We start from the raw sequence: 19,608 nt of genomic DNA on the forward strand, positions 1-19,608 counted from the left end.
GTAATTCCCCCACCATCGCTGATTTTCAAGGAAACCTTATGAATTATGGAGCGATTTCAAGAGGCTCCGTGAAACGGTCAGTCCTCCGCTCGCTTTCTTGGCAGGCTTCCCGTGTAAATCCGAAATCAGGTTGCAATCTATTTTTTAACTCATTTGCGGAGGAATGACTGACTGACCGTGACACGATATCAAAGCGGTTGATTTCTGGCAGCATTTCAATGTGCCATATATTTTGTGGGCTGTCAATCTGTTCCTGATATTTACTGCTTTTTTGCTTTCACTTTTTTGGGTGCAAAACAGCTACCTGTGTTTTGGTATATAGCCAATAGCCACACCATGCTCTGTGCTTAAACAGTGGGCTATGCACCCAAATGAAACACTGCACTGAAAGGCCGAAGAATGAGTTTAATATTTTAGCATACATGGTAAACTACAAAGGTCTGTCTGTGTTGGAAAAAAAAAAAAATCTGTCATCTGGCTATGAATGAAGATGTACTGGGCTCTTTGACTACTTTGGCTTCATAGGAGGAGTTCTCTGTTAAAGGGAGTACAACGACTCACGCAACTAAAGAGAAGCGGGTGACTGACCTCGGAAAGAGAAGCATCCACGTTCCCTCAAAAGCAAGCGCTGGCTTTTCTGCCCACTTTTCTCAAACGGAAACATGCACACTATCCACAAGGGAGAGATAAAACGAGAAAGAGACAGACAAAGAAAAAAGTGGGAGGCACAGAGTGAGAGAGAGAGAGAGAAAGAAAAAGAGAAAAAATGAGAGAGAGAGAGAGAGAGAGAGTGAGAGAGAGTGTGACTGTCTCTGAAAAAAAGAACTTGTCTCACAGTGAAGAAAGCTCACAGGGGAGTCCACAACTCTGGATGAGTAATTAATTGGGTTTCCACTGCACTGTCTCTGCACAGTCTCTGATTACACACCAAAACGCTCGTGGTTCTTGGGCCCCCCCAGGCTAGATGGCCTGGACATCACTGCAGGCACGTGGTCGTCTGAGTGACCTGTGCCCTGGGTGCGTCCAGTCAGGTGACTTTGCTAATAACACACTGAGCGAGCCGATGTCAAACCCTCTCCTATATTATATATCCCGCTCCTAATCCCCTCGAGATTACGGCGCTGGCAAACGAACGGGGATTGAGATTCCTGCGGTTGGCATGAAAATCGCCACGGCTCACGTCACACGTGTACACTGGCATCACGGGGAGGGTGGGGAGGTGGCTAGGGGGCATGAGGAACCCTCACCGGTACCAGCTGAGACAGAACTGGGGCACGGAACGGAGAGGAGCGGAGCTGAGCTTGGGCGCCGGTACACCCGGGGAACTATTTTTAACTCCGTCACCCCTTGTGGTCCTCAGCTGCTCACAGCTCCGCCGCAGAAGATGGTCATTTGGGTGTGACTCCATCCATATGGGACACGCGGCAAGGAAGGGGGGGGGGGGGGGGGGGGGGGCTCCTCGCTCGCTCATTTTTCATGAACGGGAAAGCCAGAAATAACATGTCATTACGGAGCCATGCATTAGAGATGTATTTAATAGGCGACGTAATGAAGGGAAGAGGAATGGAATCACTGCTTCGGGGCATTCAGGAAACCTGAAGGGGGGGGGGGGAAAGGGGGGGGGGGGGGGGGGGGGTTGTTCCTGACTTAGCTCGTCAGCTTTTCTGAATGAGAGCCCAAGACAAACACTCAATCTGACATCCATTCATCACTGCAGCGGCATATGCAGACTAGACTCTTGCAGACCATGTTTGACACACACAAAAAGATGATAATAAATCCTAGCACACCCCCCCTCCCTCCAATAAAGGGGATGACAGGTCCCTGAAGTGGCTGTCTCTGAATGCTAAACAACTTCTAATCAAATTTCATACAAAGGGGCCGGGGCAGCCTTCCAATTGAGCTGTGGAGACAGGGGTCGTGTTAGCAGATAGTTCCTAACATAAAACGAGCTGGCTAAATGAAGCACGGGCCTTGAATCTAGACTGTTGTGTGTGTGTATGTGTGAGTCTATGTGTGTGTGTGTGTGTGTGTGTGTGTGTGTGTGTGTGTGTGTGTCTGTGTGCCTGTGTCTGTGTGTGTGCGAGTGTGTATGTGTGCATGCGTACGTGTGTGTGTGTGTGTGCGTATTTGTGTGCATGCGACAGCATTGGCCTTTTGTAGGAGTCCGATAACAACCCGTCAATGTGTTTATCAAACAGCACTGGCACTCAGAGGGCCTTTGTCGGGAGAGAGAGACAGAGAGAGAGAGAAAGAGAGAGAGAGAGAGGGAGAGAGAGAGAGTGTGCAAGAGAGAGAGAGAGAGAGAGAGAGAGAGGAGGGGGGAGAGAGAGAGGGGGGGGGGGGCGGAGAGAGAGAGGGGAATGGCACCAGCAGATGGCTGAGGCAGGAGACCCATGAGTTTGGGAGCAGAGGTGGGGGCACCGGGGGTAGGCTGGGGGTGGGGTGGGGTGGGGTGTGGAGGGGCTGAGGTGAGGTGGGCTGGGGGTCATAAATCAGGGACACAGATGTGCTGAACGGAGCCTCTCTCTCTCTTTCCCCCCCCCTTCTCTTTCTCTCTCCCCTCTCTCTCTCTCTCTCTCTCTCCCTCCCTCTCTCTCTCTCTGGAGCACGGGAGCAGTGCTGGGACGCACGCCGGTGCACCTGCTCCGAGGTGATTCATTACGCACCGGAACCCATGTCATCGCACCGCAACGTAACGTCACATGAGAGGGAGAGGGGGAGAGGGAGAGAGAGAGACGAGGAATGACAGTAGGGAAAGGGAGAGTAAGAGAGAGAGAGAGAGAAAGAGGGGGAGATAATGGATCAAGTGGGATGAGAGGGATGAAGGGAGAGGGAGAGAGGGAAAAGGCTGGAGGGGGACATGGGAGAAGAGAGGGAGAGAGAGGGGGAGGAGAGAGAGGGAGAGAGGCAGAGAATAATAGATCGAGGGAGAAGGAGGGATGAAAGCGATAGAGTGGGAGTCGAGAGACCTGGCCGCAACTGAGGAGGAGAGCAAAAAAAAAAGAGCAGCATGGAGTCTTCAGAGAGTTCTGGCCCAGAGCTCACTTACCTCCCTTCCTCTTCCACTCCCCCATACCCTCCACCTCTGCGCTCTTATTTGCCTATTTATTTATTTATTTATTTGTGTATTTATTTATTTCTTTTCCTGGATGACCACAAGGAATTCAGTGAAAGATTGCATGGGAAGGACTGCTGAGCCAAAGGATTGGGAAGACAGAGGTAATGGATGAAGCTCCCTCGCTGTGAACTATTTAAAAAGGAAGAGAAACATCAGAACAAGTGCATGAGTAGGAGAAGGGTGTCTGTGTGTGTGAGTGTGTGTGGTGGTGAGGGAGGGGGGGTATTTAAGTGTTGAGATGACTGACAGGTGGAGACATTAACCCTCTAACCGCCCAGGTTTATTTTGATTTTTGCATAAAAATTTCAAAAGGCCATGGCTTGAAAGTGGTCAGAGATAAAGTCCTACTGTAAATGTGAAAATCATTGAGTATGAACTAAAGTTTATGAAGGGGGTCAATTTTCTCATCTAATTTGCATATTATGACGTCACAGATTGGCAATAGCGTCAAATTATGCACATTTTAGTAAATACTGATTGTTGAACACATTTGAGCAGTTTTACTTTGATTTTTGTAATTTCTCCGACATAACAAACAAACAGGACCACAGCCACATGTAAACCAACAATAGTAAACTATTAGTATTACCACAATCCCTATGTTACTATATAATAAAGTAGCCTGGTCAAATCAGTTCCTATCGCGGATGACTTTGTTGTTCTTCAGAGCCCTATTTTTACTAGACCTGCTGTCTGTACCATGTCAATTACAGACACTATCATCATGATTATCACTGGCACCAAGCACACCATGCTTATTTGAACCCTTTGGTCAACATTGCTGCAGGTAAACATTGACGTACACACGCAAAGACCCATCTCCATTCACAGACGCATCTTGACTGTCACTGCCAATGAACGACCGATCATAATCTCCAAAAGGCAGATATTCTCCTTCAGAATCAGAGTAGGTGAATAGCAGACCCAAGACTTCATAACACACGACTTTGTTTTTTAACATTTGCCGTTTTTCTGCTTCAATTTGTGCATAGCGATCGCGCATTTCACTTCCGCGTTATAAACAGGAAATGCGTCTTTTTTTTTTGTTTCTCGCGAGTAATACAGGCACTTCCTGAAAACTTTTTTACTCGAATTTGGGCTTGAATCGAAGCTCTGGATGTCTGCCATCTAGTGGTGGAGAGTACAAAGGCGATTTGTCACCCCACTCGGATCTACCGTCTGTTTTAATCAGTGATGTTGCTTGTCGCCGTACGGCGCCTTGGGCGGTTAGAGGGTTAAGACTAGCCCTCCCCGGTTACGGGTCGCCACGGGGATAACGTTTTGGTTTTTCCATGAGCACCTTTGCCCCGGGAGTCGGGCCTAATGAAGGCTCACTTCCTGCTCCGGGGCCCGGGCGCTTAAGTACTTTCACATCCCAGCACCGGCCCGAGCGAGACCAGTCCAGCGGCAGCTCTCACTGCGTCTGGCACACAGAGAGCATTTCTGTGTTCTGTCAACGACCTGGGAGGACCCGACTATGTAGCCTACATGTGTGTTCTGATGTGTACCACGCCCCCCCCCCCCACCCCCTCACACACACACAAACATACCCCCCCCCCACACACACACCTACCATTTAGCTAAATGCATCCGCAAGAAGAAAAAAAAAAAAAGAAAAACTGAAAAAATCCCTGTGTCAGCAAGTGTTTTCATGGCTCTGCCATTTGCAGAGATGGATAGATTTCATGTAATTTACACAGATGTGGAAACCCCTGGCTGGTCCTACACACGACACAAAAATTATTGCCTCGCATTTGGCTGATGACAGACCATAAAAGACTGTTTCCGTAAACAATCTCCATTAACATAAAACGTGTTTAGCAGCTTAACACAGCACTAATTAACCAGACATCAATCCTGTTTTATTGACACTCAAACTAATATGCTTAGGAAACATTTGACACCTCGACTGTAATTGTGTTTTCTCTTAGACATGGACGCGACCATGCACATCATCCTACTTGATGAGCCACCCACAAAACTATCATTCCCTGTGCCCCCTCTCTCTATCCTCTCTCTCCCTCTCTCCCTCTCTCTCTCTCTCCCTCTCTTTATTTGCATTTATACTAGCGTCACTGCTAGCTAGAGTGGTGTGTTTGTCTGTTGAGAGAGCGTGTCTCTAACTCCTGCTTGCTTGCTATGGGGGGTTGTATTGGTGCGTGTTTTCCTGACTTTCCGACGGGGGGGGGGAATCGACCGACGCCGCAAGCACGTGTCCTCAGCACTTCTGGAGCTCTGGGCGTCTCTCTCCTCTCAGATACGCGTCGGCTTCTGCTTGACCGCTCCGTGTTGCGAGCGGCTCGCCGAGCCCCTGATCACCCGCCCGCCTGCCCACCCGCCCGCCCGCCAGCTCGGAGTCTCCCCGTGGAGCGCCCTGCAGCTCGGAGCCCCTCGGTGTGTGTGATCTCCGGCGAATGAGAAACGCCGACATGACTATGCACGAGGTGGCTGGCAGCACTGCATTTGCATTGAAGAGTGGGAGAGAGAGAGAGAGGGAGAGAGAGCGAGAAAAAGCAATTCCTTATTCCTGTCAGGGCATGTGACTGGAGGCTAAACTAGCACCGTCCTGAGGCCCGTGGTGGCAGGAAGGAAGAAACGTTGCAGAGCAGCAGAAAACGAAACCAAAAAGGCTGCCTGAAAATAGGGTGACGCTGCGACGGCGACTAGTCCAAGAGCATGCAGCCTGCAGAGTGACAAAACCGCCGGACGGAGAGAAGACACTAAAATAGAGCGAGCAAAAGGACAGGAGGATGTGGGCGGAAAGAGAGTGAGAGAGAACTGTGATAGAAAGAGGGAAATAAAGGGGGAACAGAGACAAGGGATCAATGACAGAGGGCAACGCGAGAGAAAGAGAGACATATAAGGAAAAGAATGTCACCAGCGCAACATTTATGGGCTCGCCACAAGCATGATGAGGGGGGAGAGGAGAAGTGGCTTGTGAGAGGGCAAACCTTTACTTTAGCCTGTCACGGCCCTCGCAGGAAATAAGGGAGGATGAAGGAATGGGACAGGGTGGATCACAATGATGGCTGCCCACACATAGTCCCCTGATGACAGCTCTAAGGTTCTTTTCCCCCGTAGGGTTCCGCCCTGATTAACGAGTCGCAGAACGCACAAAAGAGAAGAAATGCACTCGTGTTTTGTGCTCGTGCTGCCTGCTCGCCGATTTTGTTGCTTCTTCTTCTCTGTGTGTTTTACTGCCGAGGATAATTGCAAAAAACGGGCCACTCCGGTCTCGGTAATGAACATGAATCTTCGAAATTGTCCTAAAATTGTTGGCTTCCACTTTTTGCTCTTAATTAATAGTTTCCACAAAAACTCAAGCCACGGGGGCTATTTTAACGTCAGCTGCACTCTTTAAGCGTCTCAGCAATTTCCATGCCGAAGCTTGAGCGCTGGCTTTGTGTGAGAGCCAAGATAAATGTCTGCTGTTTGTTTTCTACCACGGAGTGGGGGAGACGCTGGCTTTAAATCTTAAAACATCAGATAAGATTATAAAGCTGGCTGTGCCGCGTCCGAGAAGTGTGCAGTTCGGCCGTCTAGACGGAGTCGGTGAACGGAACCGGAAGAGATAGCTCAAGCGGAACAGAGTTTACACATCTTCGGCTCTCCGCTACTCCCCATTATGCCCGATAAACAGAACGGCTTATAGAGAAAACAAGCGAGGGCGGATTTTATCCCCATGGATGACCACTAAGGGCTGCATTTCTATATGAATCACTCTGTGAGATCATCCCTGACCCACAGGTTATCCTTGGCGCTGTGACCACTGCTTGAACTCGTTTCTCAAGCTGAATCACTAAGAGACACTAAAGCTATTTCTTGGCATTACAGATACACAGAAACTACACTTTTTTTTTAACAGTACTGTCTACAACAGCAGTTTCTTCGATTTCATTTTTATGACATTCTTCAGCATTGCATCCCCACATGCATGTGGCAGTTCATAGTCCAGGTGTACTGACAGTGTATTTGATTTAGGATAATATTCGATTGCAATATAGGTGATTATTTTGATGGCTTCAGTGCAGGATCTGATCTGAATGAAATGTACACATCTCTACAGTACGACCAATGAGAGGGGATTTTCACGTTGACAGCAGAAGATTAGAGATGAGCTCCACTGACGCTAAAGTATTACATAAGTGTATTGGAAAACAAAGGCCCATCCACGCGATCAAAAAAACACAACCCATACCGTGCCACATATAAGAAAGAAGCAACGTTTCAGTGGAGCGCAGGAGGTAAAACTAGATTCCAAAATAATGAGCAACCAGCCAGCAAGAAGGTTATTGACAATACCAAATTGACTTCCCTGATGTTCCCTGATGTGTTTAGGTGTTTTTCCGCTTAGTTCATGTGAAGCTGTGTGATGCAGGTTTCACTGTGCTCCAGCTCCCCCCCTCACACACACACACACACACACACACACACACACACACACACACATGTTGGCCATGTGTTTGTGGCGGTGTGTAAGTAGATTAACTTTACTATCCTCCCGTATCGACTGGATGCTAATGAATTGACTGTTCCCTCCATCCTTCATCAGCTCCTGGGCGGATGCCGGCGCTAATCCCCCTCCGCTCGCAATCTCCTCCATCGCATGTGACGTGATTGTCTTCCCCGCCTAGAGATTGACTCCCGATCAAACGGAGGGGGGGGGGGCAGATCTTGCAGTGCACACAGACCACTTTCAGGTGAAAAGAGAGAGAAAGACGCCGTCCGAGAGAGGTAGCCTGAGCTTTGGCTGAGGCAAACACTAGCTCTGCGCTTCCTGAAAAAAACAAACAAAAGCCCTCTCTGCCGCGGCCATTACCAGCCACCTAATCAATCAAAGCGTGCACACACCCAGCGCACATTTTCAACTGCTCGCGTTTGGTGCATGGTGTTAGTGTGCTTTCTTCAACCCCCTCTTTCTCTCTGTACAAGAAAATTCAGGGCAGCGCTCCAAGCAAACGCGAGCGAGTGAGCGAGTGAGCAAGAAAAGAAGCGAGAGGGGAGGGGAGGTCAGGGGCGGCCTTGTTGTCTTTCTCACTCTCGCTCGGCTTACTCGGCGAGGCCAGAGTTTGCTTACAGATCAATTACAGACCCCGGCATTCCAGCCGACGGGACGGCGGGCACCGCGGCCGTGCCAAAGATAACCGCTAATCAGGTCGGCTTGAGGCTCCCGCTGCCAGGGCCTGTGGGGAGCGCTGGCTTGGTCTGGTCTGGCAGCCGCCTGTGCCAGCGCAGCCCTCCTTCAGGATCCTGGGGATGTGGATGAGGGAGAGGGGGAGAGAGAGAGAGAGAGAGAGAGAGAGAGAGAGAGAGAGAGAGAGAGAGAGAGAGGGGAGGGTTGGTGAGGAGGAGGGGAGCAGAAAGAGAGAGAGGGAGAGAGAGAGGGAGGGAGTGAGACAGAAAAGTGGGGAGAAAGACTGTGAGAGGAAAGGAATGAGCAATAAAGACAAAACTGAGACAGAGTGAGAGAGAGAGAATGCGAGAGAGAGAGAATGAGAGAGAGAGAGGGAGAGAGAGAGAGAGAGAGAGAGAGGGAGAGAGGGAGAGGAGGTTGTAAAGATTCTTGACGGCTGCCATACCACAAACTGCTGCGGCTCTCCTCCACACTTGGTAGCGTAGCCGAGTGTTTCGCCAGGCCTCGGTGTGGCTGTGGCTGTGGCGGCAGCAGCAGCTGGTGCCCATTTTCTGCCTTCCCGCGTTGGTGCCAACGCATGCCGACGGTAGCAGATCTGCCCACCCCCCCACACCACCCTCCCCACCCCCCCTCGACCTCCTCGGCTCCCACAGAGCTCTCCACTTTTATGGCACCTCTGCACTACGTCTACCTGGGTCCCATTAAAGTTGCCCGCCGCACTGTAAGCTGACTCCGGGATAATCGTGCACAGCTGGAGCTACTGTGTCGAGACCGCGCAGTCAGCACACACACACACACAGCCCGGCCGTCACCGAGCTCCTGATCTGCTGACACGCTCGCCACGGCTAACCTCTGAGCCACGCCGACAGACACGCGGACAAGCGTGTGTGAGGCTCGGCTGGCTTCCTCAAAGAGGAGCGATGCCCCTGTAAGGCCCAATGATCATCACTGATAACTGGAGGGCCAGTATCACTACTTTTAAGAGCACTGCAAAGCCTCTAATCCACATGAGAGGGGGGAGGGGGGGGGGGAGAGACAACAACAACATGGCCGCTTTTGATAGAGTTAGAGAGCCTTGGGAGAGACCCTTGAACACGATGCCCGTCTTCCTTGACCTGGCAAGTTGCCGCCCGAAATCAAGGTTACGGCTACTCCGTCCGACCTCCGAGGCCAGTCACGCCGCTCGGCCACTCTGCTCACGGCGAGGCGTCCGCTTCCCGACCACGAGGGCAGATAGCCTCCAGCAGGCCGGTCATGGCCTCTCCGGCAGCGCCGCCGTCGGACGACAGATTAAAGTCTGCAGACGTAATCAGAGTGGCTGTGATAAAAGCCAGCGGTCCACTCCTGCCCACCCTCTCTCACTCGCTCTCTCTCTCTCTCTGTATTAACCTTACACCGGCGCGGCTGAACCCCCTCAGACGTTTCATCAAAGTCTGAGAGGGTTCTTTTTCACCTTAGATCACCGGCAGATTTCTGAGCGTGTGGAGCAGGAGAGTGGTGGCGGTGGTGGTGGTGGTGGTGGTGGTGGTGGTGGTGGAGGAAGTGGCTGGTGAGAGAGGTGGTGAGAGTGCAGGAGGAAGGGGAGAAAAGAAAAAAAGAAATGGAGGTGTATTTCTGGGAGAAGTCATCATAACTGTGCCAGGGCACCTTTATTGCATTCTTGATTGAGTGAGAAGCTGACCTCTCAGCCTTCCCGCGGGCACTGGTGCTTGGAGGGGGACACGGGACACCAACCCCCCCTCCTCCAACCCCCCTCTTCCCCCCTGGCAAATGTTCTCCACCCCCAGGCCAAGTCAAGGTCAGCGACAGATATGTGCGCTCAAGGATGCGTGTCAGTGGCGACTAGGGCTTCAAGGATGTTACGTTTTACAAGAGTTACAAAAGACCAGGACACCAGAGCCAACATTAGGTTTACAGATGACCTTTGGGGGGGAAAAAAACAGGGGACATTTTGATCACTTTGCAAGCCCTTACACACAGACAGAGGAACACAATCCTAATACTTGCTCTAGGAGATATAACTCAGCTCTACTTCATATACCCACGATAAGAACCCGGCTTCAAAAGTGCAAAGCACCATCTGCGCACTGGGGATTACTGTATAATGCAAATCAAATGAAAGGGAACAGTGTAAGCTAAAAATTTTAAGAGGGATATGGGCGAGAGTAGGAACAGAACCCAGACATTCATCTTTCAGAAGGCTCTTGAGCAAAGACACTCAGAGGCATCTCTGTTAACTTGAACTAATAAATCTGCCTATTCCTGCTCCTCTGCCATCAGATGGGACAGGGGCTTTAAATATTGTCTAAATCAGCTCTGGCAAGAGGAGAGCCGAGAAATATGGTCTGGAGCTTTCAGCATACGAGTGCAGCTGTGAGGAGGACCGTTCCTGTCTATGGAGCAAGTTTTTCTTATTTTGTTGTGATCATTGCATCATTATGCTCCAGATTGCTGGGAGGCATCAGGAGACATCCGATTTTTTTCAGAGTGATGTTAGGACAAAACCGTGTTACATCCACGCTTACCTCCGCTGCAGGTATGCCCTCAGGTGGACGGCACTGTAGGAGCACTTCCTGCTCGAGAGAGACTTCCTTTCCTAATGGCTCCTGGTCAAACGACTTCTTGAGATCTGCAGAGCAAAGGAAAGAGACATTTTTAATTCCATTACCCAGCCGCACAGCGAGAGCTGAATTAGGTTGGTTTCAGTGAACAGCTGAGACCAAGATGCAGTATAATGTATTCTGGCTGGCTGTGTGCTGAGACACATCTTAACTGGAGCAAAGCAGAAAAATCTGGTATGAAGTTCTTTTTTTTTTTTTTTTCCTCCTAAACGTCTTGATGAAACCCTCAAGACTATGAACACCTCTGCATATGTTGGACAAGTTATCTTGTGGGCCCCTGAGAGTAGTTTCAACACAAAATGCCTTGAGAGGATGAACCGTATGACTCACTTTTGGCAAATGTATACATTCCGCACCTGAATCTCCAGTCAGAAAAACATAAAGACGAGGAAGTGACTTGCACCCTCAGCAATGTACAACGAAGCACGAGTGTGAGAAACAGAGCCAGAATGGATGATCGCTGCTGCACTGGGACACGAGTCTCAGGACGCTGGGAGGGAGAAGGTGCTCTGTCCTTGAAGACACAGACACGGGCCTGCTGAGAGGACCCGGGGCCATTTCTCATTACTTATTTACTTCTGGTTTGTTATTTTCCAGTCAGCATGCTAAATGACAGTAATTGCATATTATGCAAAGGAACAGCCTGAAGACGGCTTTGATTTTTTTTTTGCCTCTCGTTCTGAAAGTAAACAGTTGGCGAACCAAAATATTCATGATGGGTTTTATTCATGATGGGGCGATGCACTGGCTTGTTTTTCAGCCCTGATAGGGAATGAGAGGAAGAGAAAGTACATGCTCAACTGGGAACAGACGCAACAGTCATTTCACAAAACAGTCATTTCACAAATGTTCCTTGCAGTACCAGATATACTGTACATTTGGGTAGGTGTCGCCTGGCAAAAGGCAACACTTTTGTTGGACGACTCGGCTGGCAGAGCCAAAGTGTTGCTGCATCACACTTCTGAAAGAAATATCACCTTGTTCATAAAACTGCTTGGGTAAAAGCAATACCATTCTCAAGGCCCCTGGCCACAAGTCGTCACAGCAAATCACAGCCACGATATTCTCTGTAACAGCACTACTACTCCTGTGGTGATATCAACGACGCTTATAAAACTCTCTGTCTCTAAAGGCAGATTCATTTTCGCTTTTACCAGAAGAAAAAAAAAAGTTGAAGTCCAGAATACATTCGAGAGGTGATATCATATCATAAGATAAGGTAAACCTTACAGAAACAAAGCCAAATTCAATAACTAAAAGTTGAGTAATGCGTCTTAGTGAAAAGGGGAGAGGGAGCTGATTGCTGACTGTAATGAGGCAGGACAACGGTACTCCTCAGAGGTCACCCCGCTCTCCTGGGCCACCCAGAGAAGTAGTTACATTCACAGACGTCCGCGCGGCATCAGCACAACAGCAGGGCTGGAGGTCAGGCTGTGGGTCACATGCTCCTCCTCGGTGAGTGATCTTCCAGCCGATAATGCATTTGCAACGACTCCCAAAGGCTGCATTCCAACTCATTCCTCTACTTACTACCTACCTACCTACCTCTCTTTCTCTCTCTCTCTCTCTCTCTCTCTCGCTCTCTCTCTTTCTCTCCCACTCTCTCTCCACAAGATCATCCCCCAACCTCTCCCTCCCTCTCTTTCTCAACATGATCATTCTGTGCTACACTACACTGAAAAGAGTGTAAAATCTGTGTGTATGTGTGGGTATGTGCATGTATGTGTGTGTGTGTGTGTGTGTGTGTGTGTGTGTCAAGGAAAGATATAAAAGTCGGACAGGGGGAGGGGGGATGGAAAAGAGAGGAAAGAGAGACTTCATGTGTGTGTGTGTGTGTGTCAGAGAGTGGGGGTAGATTACAGTGAAATCAGCTTAGAAGCCTCATTCTCAAGCGCCCATGGCCTTCATAAAATCCCTAATAAAACTGTTGATGGTTTTGCAACATGATTATTTCAATTTAGGGGACATCTATAAAAAGCGGAGAAACCATAAAAGGCAGAGCATATTTATACCTTGTGAGGGCATTGGAGAGATAGATCGAGAGAGAGGGAGAGAGAGAGAGGGAGAGAGAGAGAGAGAGAAAAAATCTCCACACACTCCTTTACAGCTTTTCATCTTATGAGGAGGGCTCCTTAAGACCGAAGCCATCTGAAAATGTCTGGGCCTCCCTTGGGGGACAGGACCCAATGATCACACTCCACATCCAGCCGATAGGGATGCAACACACGACCGCCGTCCGAATAGTACAGCATCACACTCCACATCCAGCCGATAGGGATGCAACACACGACCGCCGTCCGACTAGTACAACATCACACTCCACATCCAGCCGATAGGGATGTGTTGAGGAGGGATCCCAGTGTCACTGATCCTGGTGAGACAGTGGACCTGACCCACAGCTGAATGTCAATCTGGGGCCCAGACACAGTACTGTTCCTGTATTTCAACAGCCCAAACGCAACAAAATCCAGGTCAGCTGGTAATAGTATTACCTCTCGGGCCAAAAAAAAAAAGTATGAGACAAATTTTTTGAATTGGAACACTACAAGTTGGGAGAGCTTTAGGAAGCAGACTTTGTTCGTCTCAGTAGTTTATGGGGAGTTCTTTGCTTTAGTGGGGGGAGGATTTTTTTCGGTGTGGAAGACCAAAGAAGGATAAGCACATAAATCCCATTTTTTACAGCGTACGGGAACGTGGCGCAGACCTTTCCTCTGATTCTTTCCAAAGGCGCTTTGGTGGATAACCTCAGGAAACCCATCGCAGCCGCTCTCAAACAACAATATTTTAAGAAGGAGCAGCGTGGACCTGGCCAGTGTTTTTCTTTCCTCTTAACGTCAGAGCAAACGGCACTTCAGAGCCGCGGCGTATCTCACCAAAACTGTTGGGGTCGAGCAGACGCAGAAATCATTAGTGCGCCGCAGAAAAGCCATAAAGCATCCTGTAATTTGAGAGGGCCCGGTTCACTGGCTTAGCAGGTGAGTTATTTATGGAGGTGATCAGTTATTTCGATGGGGCTTTAAAGAGAAACACATGTTCCCGCCGAGTCAATGGGACCAAGTGCGAAAGAACTGAGAGACTGGTGGTCAGCAGATCTTTCTTGTCACTCAACCCCTGCCGTCTCTCTCTCTCTCTCTCTCTCTCTCTCTCTCTCTCTCTCTCTCTCTCTCTCTCTCTCTTTCTCTTTTCCCTTGACCTTCTTTCATCACCTTTCACCCCCCCTCTTCTGCATAATTGGGCCATGACATAATTCTTTCTTCCATGAACAGTGTATATCACTTCCCTGAAGCAGGGTTCAGATTTGGATTTGGAGATTGGGAAATGTAGGTCAGTGCCACTAGAGAGAAGTCTGGTCCCTGTCTACTGGGCCTTCATTATTAAGGTGGGCACAGAAAAAAAAATCCTGCAAAACTAATCTTTACTTACAATCATCAAAGGCTCCGAATGTTCTTTGAAGTTCTCCGATGTTTGAATATGTTTGAGTGATTTTTTTTTTTTCAAAACCTTCTGGAACCAATCAAGATTCACTAAATGATTTATTGATCCAAATAATTTGGAACATTTTTCCTCCTATCTTCCAGAAAAGCATTTTGAAAAGCCAATAGGACCGAAGGACATTTTGGAAAATGTTGCTCTGTTATTGGGAGAGGATGAATGATAGAGTGTGTGTGTGTGTGTGGACGGGGGGGAGTCTAGAGGGTGCTTTTTCTCTCCCTATTCTTCGTTCTCCCTACTGCTGCACCTGTAATAACCTCCGGGGAGTCAGAGGGGAGTCGGCACGCAGGGAGGGAAGGAAAATCACCGGCCGGGCCTGTCAACGCCGAGAGGAGAGTAAACATGGCGCTCGCGTCCCTCATTATCCCACCCTCCCACTCGCCTGTCTAATCAAGCATCAGCGGTGGAGGCTGTGGCAGATATGGGGAATAAACAGCTCACCTCCCTCAGCGGCTCGGCCAGAATGCCGCAAATAAACGAAAAAAAAAGTACAAAAACACAACTTGGGCCAACTTCACTCACACCAGATACTGGATATCCGGCACTTCATGTGTAGAGAATATTATGCACCAAGCAGCAGTTTTTGCAAGGCCAAGTTTTTTACCTGACCCAGAAACCGCACACCGCAGCAGCACTGTGGAAAAGTCAATCTGATCTAAGCCTTCAACCAGAGACACTGTCTCAACTGCAAGACAGTGACAACAGACATGCAGAACCATGTTGGATCTTACTTGTAAATTCCTTGCCGTCGGCTCTTTAAAATAGAGGTTATACAACAATTCCAAGCCATAACAAATGATGAGGTGAATTGAGACACGTAAAACTTCATCTTCAACTTACCAAAGTGGGGGACACTGCTGAACAGGGACCAAGGTAATAGCCTACACAGCTTATGTAAAACACACGTGTGACCTCTATGGAGTGCTTACACTGTACACCTCCATCTTAGTCATAAAAGGGGGCCACGCATTCTCAATTTTACTCATCATTACTAAAAATATGCATCCTAACCCAGCACGGACACAGCTGCGAGATGAAGAACAAACGCAAACTTGCAAATGGACAAAAACAAGGACGATGGACAGAAAGGGAGCGACCCACATAACCCCCACACACCCCCCTCCTCCTCCCCTCTGTCTCCTGAAGAGCCGCCCTGTGCCCGTTGTCTGACGAGGCTCTCTCGCGCCCTGCTGAAAGCCAGTCGGATCTGCTGCAGCTGGCGTGACTCCTGTCGGGACTTAGGACTTCGCAAAGCCCCTCGTCTGTTTCGGGAGCAGGACCCTTCGCCAGGGATCAGCGGGCAGCTCTGACATCAGCAGAGCGGGCATGCCAAGGCGGTTGCCGTGGAGACACAGTTTGCGGACTCCACAGGTTTGAAGGGGACCGGCGCTATGCTTGCGTTCTCGGTCTCGCTGGTCACTGGGCATATCCTCTTTTCACGCGGCGCCAACCTTTTATTTGTGGCCGATTATTTATTTCCGCAGAGTGCCAATGGTGTGCTGATACTCAACATTCAACACTCTACACCACACCTTTCCCCCCCCTTACTTTAATTAAACTCACCTTCACGAGGCTTTCAACAGCAATGGGCCAGCTGAGGAGTGTGAGGGGGAATCTGAACCACTCTCTCCAAATTGGCACCCACATTTTTTTCGTTCCATTACCGTGCGGCACGTCCCTCGAGGTTTCCCCTCGCTCCTGGGCTTGGGTGGGTGGGTGGAATTAATTGGTCATGTACCTACAACTGTGGGATGGACGCAGCCGCAGCCCTCGTAAAAACAGAGGAGAAGTGGTATGGGAGCTTCTTTTCCGCTTGGACAGAGGTGCCTGTGCACGCTGCCAGGCTGAGGGCGATGAGGGAAAAAAAAAAAAGAAAATTGGCAATACTCTGGTCCAAACTCAGGCCTGTGCTTCATTAAAAAGGGGCGAGAGAGGCAACAGTAATCGCTGCAGAACCACTTCGAGGGATGGGGCGCTCTCGCAAGTTTTTTTTATGTCAACGACGTGCAGAAATGCTGAGCATCCTCAAGTGTGTCCTACACTTCTCGAAGCATCTTTCTCTCTCTGTTCTCTTTCTCACTATATCTCACATCTACAGGGGCTCTTGAAGCGTACTCAGTCATTGAGTCTGTCACTATCTGGTGGTTAATATTATCCAGGTTAGTCCAGAGTTATAGGGCCGGGGTTTAATCGCTATGTAAACCTTTCCACAACAAACACAATGGTCAGATATCAGCACTGAACTGCTTGGCTGGGGAATCTTTGCAACTTGGAGCCGACCTGTCGACGCCATGTTAGTATTTATCTTATTGCACCGGGGCAATCAAGAATATGGAGGGGAGAGAATGAGTTCACCTCGGTGTTCTTCACATCAGCGTAAATCTCCAGGGGTGGAGAAGAGAGTGAATCAAACATGATGATTCATTACCAAATTAATCACCGGGATTTATCCCGCAAGCTCGAAGCAGCGCACACACGTCGTTCACGCCTACCGCAAAGAAACAGGGACATTAAGCGCACGGTGACGCAACAAAGCTCTGCGGTCTCCAGAACGAGAAGGCTCTTTTTTGACATTTCATTACACCGAGATGCAGGTTCACATAGTTCACTGGCAAAATTAATAAAAGGAGCGGATCACAAAGCGAAATTAGGAGAGATTACGGACTGTGTAAAACAGATATCCGCACTTCATTTGCAGGGACTGGGGAGTCTGGGGGGCTCTCCTTCAGGGAGAGCAGAGTCTTGAGGGAGAAGCTGCTGTTGACTTGAGAGATTTTTGAGAGCCTGAGAGATATTTTCCCTCCCTCTCCCTCCCTCTTCGTCACTATCTGGATGTCTTACAAAGAGACTGAGCTGGGTGTGCAAAACACCAGTCCTTTCCAACAGGCTGTCCTTTGTGAAAAAAAAACAAAAAAAAAAACAACAAAACAATCAAAACAAATGTCAACAAATAAGCAATGCTAATCCACACGGCAGCGTTAATGCAATTCGCAAGGTCAGCTGCACATTCCTCAGCGTCTCGGTCCAAACTTTCGTTCTCCTCAGAAGCTTGATGAAACTAGCGTCTGCACTAAAAACTCCCCTACTGGAGATTAGCGGGCGAAAACCAAATGCTTGACTGTTTTTTGTTTGATTGTTTCCTAAGGCCTCCTATATACACACATCTGACTGCAATTACTCTAAGTGGGTGTCTTTGGCTTCTTGTCACGCTAAATTATAAAATGCCAGGGCAATAAATGTGTGTGTCAAGAGGCAGAGGCACACAATGCTTGGCAGCCCATTTGCCTTTTCACCAGTGCTCGGCTAAATGAGAAACAAATGCTGACAAATATTGTGTTATGCTAAAAGGGAACGGCGTGGAAAATGTAAGTCTGGTCTCGCTCTTGTGATAATGTATTGCAGGGGGGGGGGGTGGGGTGGGGGGGTGAGGTTTGTGTTACATTCGACCCTCTTAAAAGCGATGAAATAAAGTTTTCCAGCGGGACAGCAAGGAGCGGTGACTGCCGACTTGAGGAAAATGTATTTGCTACATCTGCCCGGCGAGAGGGGCTGCGCCGGGGCATTTTAATTAGAACCAGAGCAAAGCACACGGGCGAGAACATTGCCACGCCGGCCAGCTCGGGAGCGGCCTGGCTCCGCACACTCCCCGCAGGCTTTGGCGCGGAAGTGCTGCTCGCGGTGCGGGTGACATCATTCTTTTTTTTTGTGTGTGGGGGGGAAACGACCTCGCCGCGAAGAGAAAGCCAGTCACACCCAGCCACTCCACCGAATGGTAAACATACAAGAGGCAACACACACAAACAGCAGACACCAGAGGGCTACGCCGTGCCGAGTCGAGTCGAGCCGGGCTGGCTACCCAAGCTGGCCGAGGTTTCTGCCCCGTCTGTCTGTCTGTCCGTCTGTCCGTCTGTCCGTCTGTCTGCTTTCAGCATGTGCAATACTCTCTGTAATCACCCTGAGGAGTGGCTTCTTGATTGCTGTGCACTTACTGCAAAAACAATGGTGACAGAACAAATGGCCCACCATTTCAGGAGCCATTGAGCTCCACTCTGTCCTTCTGTGTGTGCGTGTGCGCATGTGTGTGTGTGTGTGTGTGTGTGTGTATTGTCTCACCACATGGCTGATCTTTTGAACAGAGAGGGCTTGATGTAATGGCCATATAAATCACTGGTCAGTGAATGTGACCCTGTGAACAGGTAAGAAAGTGTGTCTGTGTGTGTGTGTGTGTGTGTGTGTGTGTGTGTGTGTGTGTGTGTGTGTGCATGTGTGTGTGCTTGTGACTGAAAAAAGAGTGAAACAGAGTTAAAGAGAGGAAGAGAGGGAGTGAAGGTGGACACGAGAGAGATGAGAGAGAGAGAAGGAGGAAAGGAAAGACAATGGAGAGAGCAACTGAGAGAGAAAAAAAGAGAGAGAGCGAGAGAAAGACCGATAGAGAGAGAGAGGGAGAGAGAGGGAGAGAGAAGAAAGAGAGAGAGACTGTCCCCTGTTTTATCACAGATCGAAAAAGCACCTACCGATAACTCACAGCGTAAGTGCCCTGTGCTGGCCGATCTACAAATCACTGGCACAATTAATATCCTCAATTGTGCGTGTATGGCCTAGGCCTCCTTGCCATTTTTATGGCTTTAACATTGATCACTATTTTCCAACAACAAAGTGCACATTTATTTATTGCCTCAAGTGTTACTTGGCCAATGATTAAAACGTCTGTTTACAGAAAAAGGAAAAAAAAAAGGCGATAACTTGGGAGGTCCAGACCGGGCTTGTTTGTGCAGGAGGTGGGCTCGCACAGTATTTCAAACTGAGTCCGGCTCTGAGAGTGAGGAAACGCCGTGGCTGGAGGGTGACAGATCATGTGTGCTCAAGCCAAGAGAAGTGACTGTTTGTGTTTTAAGAGTAACTGGGTGTTGCGAGGGTGTGAAACAAACAGACAACTCCATGTGCGACTGTGAATGTGTTCATGTGTGTGTGTGTGTGTGTGTGTGCGCCTCTGTGTGTGTGTGTCTTTTGTAAGTATGAGTTTGTGTGTTTGCGTGTGAGCGTGTGAACGTGTGAGCATGCATCCGTGTCAACGTCTGTATCCATTTTAGTCAAGAAAGCACATAAATTCAGGCAACTCCTGATGACTAAGTCCTCAGTTCTCTCTCTCTCTGTCTCTCTCTCTCTCTCTCTCTGTCTCTCTCTCTCTCTCCTTCTCTCTGTGTCTCTGTAATCTCTGTCTGCTGGCGAGAGCCTCTCTG

General features: G+C 49.2%; 1 protein-coding gene across 1 annotated transcript in view; it reads right to left on the reverse strand.

The window, feature by feature from the left end:
• Positions 1 to 19,608, reverse strand: part of unc5ca (unc-5 netrin receptor Ca) — a 147,598-nt gene that overhangs the window by 42,355 nt on the left and 85,635 nt on the right. Inside the window, exon 4 of the mRNA XM_062542952.1 lies at positions 10,781 to 10,884. Coding sequence (XP_062398936.1) covers positions 10,781 to 10,884 — 104 coding nt within the window. The remainder of the gene's footprint in view (positions 1 to 10,780; positions 10,885 to 19,608) is intronic.

This window comes from Sardina pilchardus, chromosome 8 (assembly GCF_963854185.1).
Source record: "Sardina pilchardus chromosome 8, fSarPil1.1, whole genome shotgun sequence".
NCBI lineage: Eukaryota > Metazoa > Chordata > Actinopteri > Clupeiformes > Clupeidae > Sardina > Sardina pilchardus.